The sequence below is a fragment of the Dasypus novemcinctus genome, unplaced genomic scaffold, assembly GCF_030445035.2.
Source record: "Dasypus novemcinctus isolate mDasNov1 unplaced genomic scaffold, mDasNov1.1.hap2 scaffold_252, whole genome shotgun sequence".
Classification (NCBI taxonomy): domain Eukaryota; kingdom Metazoa; phylum Chordata; class Mammalia; order Cingulata; family Dasypodidae; genus Dasypus; species Dasypus novemcinctus.
In genome coordinates this window covers 191,513-202,820 of record NW_026688218.1, presented here as the reverse complement: position 1 = coordinate 202,820, position 11,308 = coordinate 191,513, and the positions used below count along the sequence as shown (strand labels likewise).

The window sequence follows — 11,308 nt, the reverse complement described above, 5'->3', positions numbered from 1 at the left end:
AATTGCATATTTGCATAGGTATTCATTCAAGAAATTGTTTCCAGCATCCCAAGGATGAGATTTTAAGGCTGGAAATAAAAAGAAAACAGGACCATCATTGATTTTACATATAATATAGAAAGAAAATAAAATATGTGTACAAAAGATCATGTTGGACTGGACAACCAATATCTTGAACTTTATGAGATAGAATATCCCCTGATATAGACATTTTGTTAAAAATGCATAATTTTAATCCAAACTGTTGAAGTAAGAGTAGACTTATTATCATGAATGGTGCCAAGTACCTGAAATATATGGGATTGCAAAAATGAGAGAAAGTCATTCAAGCAGGACTCACTCCAAAATTAATGCTGATGTATTTCACCATTAGAGAGAGTATCATTTTTATTAATCTGGCCAAATCCAAGAATAAATCATTTATCTTCCCTTAGTTAAGGATGTATATTAAGTTCTTCCAGGTACAGCCACAGAGGATCCATGTTCAATTTCCAGGTAGAAGATATTTGCAAAGCCTTTTTCTATCAAAAACAGTCTACGCAGCACCTTTTGTACCTTTACTGATAGGAACAAAAGCTGCAGAAAGTTGATGATATCTGAAAGCCAGAGATTCTACACTTTAAAATTTGAATAGGAGAAAAAAACCTGCAAACCAGTTTCAGTACAATGAAATGGAAATTATTTGAGATGTTGACACTTATATTGCAATTCTAAATGAAAGAGTCCAGATTAAAGAAGACTGTCCAGGTCCAGGGCAGAAGTCTTGCTGATCTTAGTGACTTCACTTCTATTAATATCTTCAAATGAAGTGAATTAGTACAAACTACTCCATTACAATAACAAAACATTATGTTAAGTATGTTTTGCATACAGATTAATAATCAATAGTTTAACAAAGAATTCATTCCAAGTGAGAAACTAGTTTTCCCAACGGTGATTAACCCATTCGATGGTCACCAAATTTCCATGAGCTCTCACCATAATTTTATCTCCTTTGTATTTAAATGAGACCATGTGAAGACATTTTGGTAGTGATGTATTCTGCACTCAGAAAAAAAACATTTAGGAGCCAGTATTCTTGGCTCCAGCATTCTTTTTTCCCGGCTGCAGCAAATCTGAAAGACATGCATTAAGCTGGCAGGAATACACAGAGGGAATTTTTGAGTAACTGCCCAGAGAACAAATTTCCTAGAGGTTCTTACAACCCTAACTAGATTTAGCTTAAGCTGGAAATAAAATTGAGTAGGTGAAGACGTTCAGATTTCAGGATTCATGTGTTATCACTGCAAAATGCAGCTTAAATCTGCTTAATTCATTGACTAAGTTTATCTCTACAAAGACTGATAGATAATAATAGGAGTACAGATTAGCATAAACTTTTGAAGTTTTCCTGATTCTGTAATAGTGTAGAATGGATGAACAGCAATCCCTCAAAACCACACCTAATTAGAGCTTCTCACTGCTTCAGTATAATACACTACAGTAACCGAAATAGTTAAAGTATAACTTTGTACCTCAGCTTTTTACCCCTTAACCAAAGATGTAAGATAATGCTTAAGAAAATTATGCAATCATATTCTAGGGAATATCAAAAACAATTATGAACTCCACTGTGAATTCAGTATTCTTGTTACGAGAACTAGAATAGCTGTTCTAGACAGTCCCCTCTTCTATACGTCCATCTTAGAATAAGTTCCAATTTTATACCAAAGTCCTGCAATCGTTATCCCACAAATTCTCCTCTCATCTCAGATGACTATGTATCCTACTTTTTAGGAACATAGGGCCATCATAGAATCATTATTTCAGTCTCAAGCCTCCTCATCAATAATCATAACCAAAAACCATATCACCTTCATGCCTTCCTGCCCAATGAGAAAAATATATTCAAGGGCTCCAACTGAGTTTTTTTAGGTACTTCTTGAATCCTCAGAAACTCTGCTTCTAACTCCCATAACCAGAGCACCCTCAAAATATTTATGGGTCCTGCTAAGGTTTAATGAGAGTTTTTGCTCTAAAATTAAAACAATGGAGAGGATTACAAAATCCTGTTTTCTTCTTATTTGTATGACAATGAAAATTAGATATGTTAGAAATTTTAAAGTTGTTAGAGTTGTTTGGAGCCATTGCTAGAAATTCTCACTAGAAGTTGGTCTTATGAGAATGTCTTTCCTGACATTCTCTTATATAGACAGAACTCCAACCAAACAACATGGCTAACAAAAGCCATGCCCTACATAATTGTTTTTCAATGGATCCTCAAGGACACTTTTTGCTCAAAAAAGTTTTCTAATGGTGGATCTTTCTGTGGGTATGGAGGGTGCACATCCTATCCATCATCATCTCCTTGTGTACAGGAGCAACCTGAACCTAAAGTGCCAAGTGAACTATACCAACTCAAATGATCCTTGGCAAGATTGCAACGAAGGCCACATTGGAGGCTGAGGGAGAGGGAATGGAAGTGGAGTCCTCATTCCTACAGAGTTTATTTTCTTTATCCTCTAGGTATATTTTACAGGGAGGGGCTGGCTGAGCATGATTTTTCAATGGCTTTTTCACAGAAACATAGACTATCACTATGTGTGAACTTCCATCTGAGAAGAAAGGCTAATCTATTCCTCCATATCTTTTATGATAAACTGACTTTTAGCCACTCATGCAAAAGGAAATGTTTATATCCATGCATTTTAAATCATTCAACTGAGAGTAAGAATCATGGGAATCTGGTCCCCTAAGTTTTCAAAATCATTAATTAAAAGGTTGCTGTTATCAGAATATTTAGGTTGTGTTTATTTTGTTTTAATAGTGAATCATATATTGAATTAGCCTATATATTGTGATAAAAATTATACCTCATGTAGTTATCTTTTCTGGTGACCTTCATTCCTTCTATAAATCCATATTTCTATCTAGAATCACTTTCCCTTTCCCTTAAAGCCTCCTTTTCTATATTATTCTGTGAGTGTGCTGGCAATGAATTTTGTTAGTTTTGTATGAATGAAAACATCCTTACTTTCTCTTTTTAAAGATATCCTTGCTGTATGCTTGACAATTTTTTCTTTCACAAATTTTACTTTCATATGAAGTCCACTGGCTCTTTGCTTGCATTGGTTCTGATGTGTAGAATGAAGTCATTCTTATCTTCTTTCCTTGTACAACTATTTATTTTGCAACCATGTACTCTTCAGAAGAGGAAACTGAGACAGAGAGTAGTTGAGATACTTGCCTAAGAAGACATGGATTGGCCAGAAGTCAAAAATTTTTTACCAACAATGTTACAGCAATAAGTATGTCAGCCATGAAAACATTTCCCTCAATTTAATTTGGAAAATATATTCTAAGCATTTTCTATGCAAAATATACTAGCTTGATTTTTTCATATGCATCTCTCCTAATAATATTTTATTTAAGTCTCTTTAACAGGCCCTGATAAGTTAATTGTCATTCAGAAAGTCATATGATTAAAAAGTGGAAGAATTGAGAATCATATCCAATTTCATTCCTTTCAAGTATAATTAATCTAGCATTTTAGTGTATCCCATTCATGTAGAGGATGTCCCTGTTCAGAAGTTGAGACCTCTGCTTAGACTTCTTTCCATCCTGCAGTCAAAGAGAAATTACAAAATCAAAGAAGACTAGGTCATGCTTAGGCAGGTTTCCAGCAGAAGTATCAGTTAGGAGATATTTGCTTCTCTCCATCCTCTTCCCTCTTCAGCTGCCGAACATCGGATATGTCCGAGGAGTAAACCCTGCCTTCCCTGATGATATAAAGTTCCTAAACAATCCAGACCTGGTCTGCATCAGCACTTCCTCACCCATCCAGGGTGGACACATCACAGCACCAGTTTTTGATGAAATGCAAAAACATTATGATCAGAGCTCAGGATTAGAAATCAAATCACACTGGACTCTAATCTGAGCACTACTAATTCTTAGTTTTGCCCATGGCCACATTTACTTTGATATAAAGTAGAAATAATAAGAACTTCATCATGGGGATATTAGAATCAGAACAGATACCACAGTTTAAAAACTGGCTGATATATAAAAGTGCTCATTACATGGTAGTTTTAATGATAGTTAATTTCGTTTATCCCTTACTATTTTTTCCAGGAATCTTAACTTCACTGTTACATATTTTATAGGGTAGATCAAAGACTACTAGAAAGATTTCAGAATTATAATTACTTGTGAGTAATTACTGAATACTTCTAAACTTGGCCTTTGTTTTTCTCCTAATTTCAGCATTTTCCCACAATCCTACCATCCACAAGAGAAATGCAGACTATTTACACATACGAGCTGAGAACATTTTTGCCAGGACCAAGGCACTGTTACACCATGAGCTCTCTGTTATGTGCAGAAGAGGACAACAGACAACAAAGGGATGATTCTTTGTCAGACACCATTCTACACATTGCCTGTATGATCTCCTGTAAACCCACAACAGTCCTATGAGATAGTCTCCTTCTCACCCCCTTTTGGCAATTGTGAAAAATGAAGCATAAAGAAGCTATGAACCTTGCCCAAGGTCAGATAGTCTTAAGTAGAAGCCCCAGCCCTGGAGGTGCAGTTTTGTGGACTCTGAAGAATTTCCTCTTTCCGCATGTGAGAATGTTGATATTAGGGAGCATGTTCTCTAGCCTGCATGTGTCTATCCTCAGGGCATCAGCAGTAGAATAGCAGTTTTTAATGGCCTAGGCACTTTCACATTTTATTTTTTTTAATCCTCCCTATGACTCTGTGAGACAAGCAATAAGATTGTTTTATATATTCTAATAATCTCTTGCACCCATTCTCCCATGACTAAATTAAGTTATGCCTTATTTTCCGCATTCTAGGCTGACTTCCAGACTGCAGGCATAAGATGCTTCTAGTCTAACACTGCAGGCTCTATGCCCAGCACCCCTGATCACAGATGCCACAGCCACAAGAGAGAACAGGAGAAAACTTGTTTGCTGCCAACTTGGATGCAGCTGCTAATTCTAACCGTCTGGGAATAGAAAGTTCAGAGCTTCCCTAACTCCTTCTTCAGCTTGAGCAATATTCTTTAAATATTTGCCTTTAATCATTCATGAAAATATTCATGAGGACAGAGTCTGGGGATCACTGAGCCTGCAATATCACCTAAACACAATGAACCACAGATTATAAATGCTCTTTGTTTCTAAATTGCTATCCCATTATCCATCCAGATTCTGAGTGAAAACAGGAGCTATCACAGGCTTTCTATAAAGTAAAGACTGAAAAAAGCAGACCTCAGAGACCTGCTACTCCAGGACAACTGTCATTTGTTGCTGAGTTCATGGTACTTGCAATTCCCAATTATTCTGCATTAACAGTTTGCTATTTTCCGGTCTTTAAATCGTGTTATAGCAAAGATCAAGAGATTTTCTTTATATACGTTATCTGGTCACCAAGAAAATAATACTGACATGTGCAGCAAGGAAGTTTGGGAAAAGATGTCTTTCAATGGTTTGGTTTCTCCCCATCCATTTTTTGAAGCCTAAAGTTTGGGAAGTTCTGAGTCAAGAACTTCTTATCTGAGCTGGGAGGCTGATGGCCTACATTCACTGGTTGATGTGAACCTATAGAACAAAGATAAACACACCCCCCACAAACTGAGATTTACTTAGGAAGCCCTCTAAAGATTCATTTTGAAGTCACTAATGAAGTACAGAAACACTACACTTAAGGTAAAAATGGCTGAACTTGCAAAGCAATAGGTAGTGATGGGTCAGAATCTGTTTTCTACAAATATGGGATAAACTTGTTATTTCTTCCCCAAGTGCATTCAGAGAGATAGGCATAATCGGTGACTTCTAATTAGTATTTTTCTCTCTAGGTGAGTCTAGAGTTCAATTTCAGGTAATTTATATTTAAACATCTATTTCATCTGTCACAGTGGGTTTTTAAAAAAATAAATAATGACTAGCATACCCATTGTACTTAGAATAGCATTCACTTGAAGTATTATGGACCCAGACATGAGATAAGTAAATAAAACTTTCTTTTGTTAAATTATCTTGCTAAATATAAAGGGAAAATATTCTCACAGAAAAATCATGTCATAAAATTTATGAAAGGAAACAATAATCTTCCTTAATCCCATAATCAGATAAGCCTATTGGTATTTAGTGTATGTTCTTTAGATCTGTTCTAAGTATATATGTCTTTTTAGACTTAGTATCATTATATATGTCATTATATATTTACCTTTTCCACTCAGCATGATATTAAAATCTCTTTCCATGTCATTAATCTTCTTGCAAATCACTTTAATGTCCACCTAATACTTCATAACCATATATGACAATGCATTTAAATGTACACCTTTATGTAGACATTTGGGTTGTCTTACTTTTCCTCTGTTACTTAAAAAAATGTGAAATGCAACCTGTATGTGAAGTTTTGGCCATATATTTTTCTAGTATAGATTCTAAAAATAAGGAATACTGAAACTTTTATATCAGTACATACTCAACAGTATTGGATAACATAGGACTCATTAATGTTTGCTAATTTGCCAATTAAATATTCATTATTTTAAAATTGAATATATTGATGACATATGAAGTGAAGGCAGTTTTAGATGTCTAATTTTTTCCTGAGGATTACCTTTTCATTAATTTTACTGTATCTTCGTAAAGACTTTTCATTGTTTTTCGAAGAAATTTCTGTTATAATAATGGCTGTCTGTGACACTTGTTGCAACTATTTTTCCAGTGAGTTTCATGACTACATGTAGTTGAATCTGTCACTTTTTTTCTTTTATGCCACTTTATTTTGTATAACTCCAGGGGTATTCTACCCCATTGAGAGATTAAATTCATATCTATTTCTACATTTTTTTGTTTTATACTAATTTATGGTTTAAATTTTAAGGCACTCGACTCTCCTTTTTATTTTATTTGAATTTTCAGACTGGCATGAGTAGAAGACTTACTTTGTTTTGAAAAATATATATCAGTTATTTAAAAAGTTTTATTTCCTCCACTAAACTATACCTAATATTCTTTTAAATACTTTAAAAATTAGGATTTTTTTCCTTATTTTTGTCTTTATTTATTTTTTTTAATATTACATTTAAAAAAAATGAGGTCCTCATATACCTCCCACCACCCTCACCTCACTCCTCCCATAACAACAACCTCCTCCATCATCATGGGACATTCATTGCACTTGGTTAATACATCTCTGAGCACTGCTGCACCACATGGTCAGTGGCCTACATTATAATTTAAAATCAGGATCTTTTGGGGATTGGTTCATACTTCCTTCTCATTGATCTTTTCTGTGTTCATTAGTTTTATTAGCATTTTATAAGCTAATGTTCTTTTGAAATTATTTGTCAACTAATATTTTGTCTGTTTTACTGATTTCTGTTTCAAATGTTTTCTTAGTATAATTGACTGTTTTTCTAGTTTCTTGGTGACTACTTTGTTCACTTATTTTCTCTCATTTAATTTGTTTACTCAATTCGTGTTATGCAGGCTAGTATTTCAGGGATAAAAGTATTGATATATGATTTCTCTTTTTTGTTCTTTTACCAGTAATTTGGAAGTATTAGTAATTTAGCTTAGGTTAAAAATTTTTACTTAGGTTAAAATATACTTCAATTTCTCTGTTCTTTGTTTTTTTTCCTTTATTACATATATATAAAAAAGTTAGGCTCAATAAGACTAAGTCCCATACACAGCATCACTGACTACTGGTAGTCTTTGAATACAGAATACAAAAACATCTGTCTATTCTAATGAATACACATATCTAATAAATCCTGGTGCCTGTGTTTTCTTTTCTAAGAAGTGCCTGTTTGCATTTTAAAATAGATCCAGAGAATGTTTCATAAATTCCTTAAATTGACTTTTTTTTTGCAAAATTTCTGAAATCAACATATGACAGAAGTTTCCCAAATAGTGAATTCCAGATTATCAAATACCTTTGTATTGCATCATGCTGCCTGTTTTATCTTCTTCCTGATAGCTTTCTTCCAGAGGAAGTCAATAAAGAATTTATGTTTGTCTTATTCAATAGTGAGTCCATGTCCCTTGCTTGAGGTAACAAATCTATCAGGATGTATCCTATTGTAGCTTCATATATTCATTCAGTTCAGCTGATTTGGAATACGACTAAACATTCCTAATTTCAAATTAAACTCACCCTGATGTTTTATAGGCACCCTGAAACAAGTTATAAATATCAATTAAAACAAGTTTGGCAACTTAGCCTTAGCAGCATGAGTGATGATAGAAGAGACACATGAGAACAGACTTGTGAATTTTAGTCTCTAATACTTACAGATTCATTTTTCATTCTTTTTAAATTTATTAGACAAGATGTAGGTTTACAGAACAATCATGCATAAAATACAGGATATTTTATGGTATATAAGTATACCATCCAAATATTAACCATTGCATTGGTGTGGGACAGTTGTTACAATAGACGATAGCAGATTTTTATAATTGTATTATGAACTATAGTCCATGGTTTAACTTAGTGTTCATTGTATAGTCTATTTATTTTGTTTATTTTTATTCTATAAGACATGTCCTTTTTTTATTGCTGTTTTCCATGGGAGAACATACTATGGCAATGACTGGATGACCCTTCAGTCATATATTATTTCAGGAAAGGTGCCTGGAATGTCATCAGTCATAAAGCAGTATGTATGTGCATGTGTATGTAGAATTGACCTATGTTATCAATATATGACTCAAAATTTACCCAACATTAAGTTTATGATTTATCTGCTCAGCATTTCCAACAATCATACGGAAAACATTTTATCTGACAGATATATTATTCTCTTGATCAAAATTTTTCTAATGCCAGTGCAATCCCTGTGCCATTTGCAGATAAATCAGTTATCCAAATGCAAACCTTGATTCATGGAGCAGTGAACAATGTGAGAGAATTCATCCTGCTGGGTCTGACACAGAACCCAGACATGCAGAAACTCTTGTTTGTTGTGTTTACACTCATCTACTTTCTCACCCTTGTGGGCAACCTACTCATTGTAGTGACCATCACCACCAGCCCAGCACTCCGCACCCCCATGTATTTCTTTCTGTCATTTTTATCCTTCGTAGATTTTACCTGTTCTTCTATCATAGCCCCCAAAATGATATTTGATTTACTCGCTGAAAAGAAAACTATCTCCTTCAATGGGTGCATGACTCAGCTCTTTTTGGAGCATTTAATCGGTGGAGCTGAGCTCATTCTCCTCACAGTGATGGCCTATGACCGCTACCTGGCTATCTGCAGGCCCCTGCACTACATGATCAAAATGAACTGGCAGACGTGTGGTCTCTTGGTGGCAGTGTCCTGGGCTGGGGGATTTCTTCGTGCCCTGATTCAAATCCTTTTTATGCTGTGGTTATCTTTCTGTGGTCCCAATGTCATTGACCATTTCTTCTGTGATTTTTACCCTGTGCTGAAACTCTCCTGCACTGATACTCACATCCTAGGACTCTTTGTTGCTGCCAACACTGGCTTCATGTGTGCGCTCATTTTTTCTATTCTTATTACCTCCTATGTCCTCATCCTTTGCACCCTCAGAACTCAGAGCTCTGAAGGGCGGCGCAAGGCTCTCTCTACCTGTGGCTCACATATTACCGTGGTCATCTTACTCTTTGTGCCCTGTATGTTTATATACCTTTGGCCCACGGGCACCTTTCCCATTGATAAAACAGTGGCTGTATTTTATACGATGGTAACACCCATGTTAAACCCTTTAATCTACACACTCAGAAATGCAGAGGTGAAAAATGCAATGAGGAAGCTCTGGAGCCAAAGAGTAAGCTTTTTGTTCTTTTACAAGTAATTTGGAAGTGTGTAAATAAATAAGATAAAATAAAGTCAATTCATATTTTAAGAGCAATTGGGTCTAAAGCAAAATAAATGGCCTTGTCTTCAGAATATGAGGGTTAATTACATATTATCTCCTTGTTATCTGAAATCTTTAATGGTTCCTCTTTCATAATTTGTGACTCTAGTCCAATCCAATTAGAAAATTCATTACACGTACAAATTAATAATCAGTGGAATTCGGTTAATTTAAATGAAATTTCTGCATTGTTCAGAAAATATATGGCATTATATATTCTATACAAAAATTATCTGTAAATCTGCAGGTGAAGCTTATGTAACTAATAGACCAAGCACTTTAAATATAAAAAAAAAAAACAGTTTTATAGTTAGAATTTTGTTAAAAGTGCATTGTGTTAACCTTAACTTCTGCCATCAGTGTAGACAATTTTTGTGTGTGTAGGAAATAAGGAACACCCAGTAATTAATGGGTTTGGAGGAAAAAGAGAAAAGCATAAAGGCAGGAATCATCCCGTAATTAATGCTGTTGTTTTGTACAAGCCACAAAGCACCAATCACATAGTAACCCAGGTTCTGCTCAGAAAAATTATTTTCTCTGACTAAAGCCAAGAAGAGATATTAAATTATTTGAGGTGCGGCCATCAAGCAACTTTGCACATGACATTTCCAGATAAAATACATATGAGGAGCAATTTTTCTGCCAAAGGAATCCCCAAAAACTTCACCTTCAAAATAGCTTTTATTCAATAGATTACAGCCTTAGCTAATAGGGTTAAAAATAGAGAGTTTATGATATATGAGTAATCAAGGCAGAAAGTCTGCACATTCAAATTTGAATAGAGAATTGCAGACTAACTGCCTACCAATGAAATAAGTAGTCATTTGAGATGTGGCCACTTACAGGACAATTCTAAGAGAATGAATCTGGATAAAAGAAGAGGTTCCAGATTGCCCAGGCAGATATCTTGCCTAAATTTGATATAACATTCTGTGTTTGTTAGGATGGATTTAACCCAAATTACTCCTCAGTCATTTCTATATCTCTTGTTTTATATATATTATATGTATACTAATATGCTGCAGTTAGAAAACAATTCTGAATTGGAGGACAGGTTTTTCTCAATTGTGAGCAAAACTTTTGTTCATTATCAAATATACATATACTTCAACCCCTTATCCATGTTTTCAGACCCATTTTGTCTAAGAAGGGCCATGTGCCTAGCTTGCAGATATGTGTGGCACTAGAGGATGAAACCTACAAGGGCCAATGTGCTATGATGCAGCTTCTGTTTTCCCTTTGGCAGCAAGCCTAGAAGAAATGCAATGGGAAGGCTTTACAGAGAAAGCTACCTAGATGACTGAATAATTACACAGATGACAAATGACTTACATGACCCCCAAATCCTCTATGAATTTTGCCTGTACAGAAAATAAAATTATATATTTTAAGCCATGGAGATTTCAGCATTCATTA

General features: G+C 34.8%; 1 protein-coding gene across 1 annotated transcript in view; it reads left to right on the top strand.

Moving 5' to 3' along the window:
• The first annotated feature begins 310 nt into the window (after positions 1 to 310).
• LOC139438540 (olfactory receptor 4C5-like) overlaps positions 311 to 11,308 on the top strand; it is a 54,660-nt gene continuing 43,662 nt past the window's right edge. Inside the window, exons 1-2 of the mRNA XM_071213639.1 lie at positions 311 to 320; positions 8,904 to 9,802. Of these exons, the coding sequence (XP_071069740.1) occupies positions 311 to 320; positions 8,904 to 9,802 (909 nt within the window). The remainder of the gene's footprint in view (positions 321 to 8,903; positions 9,803 to 11,308) is intronic.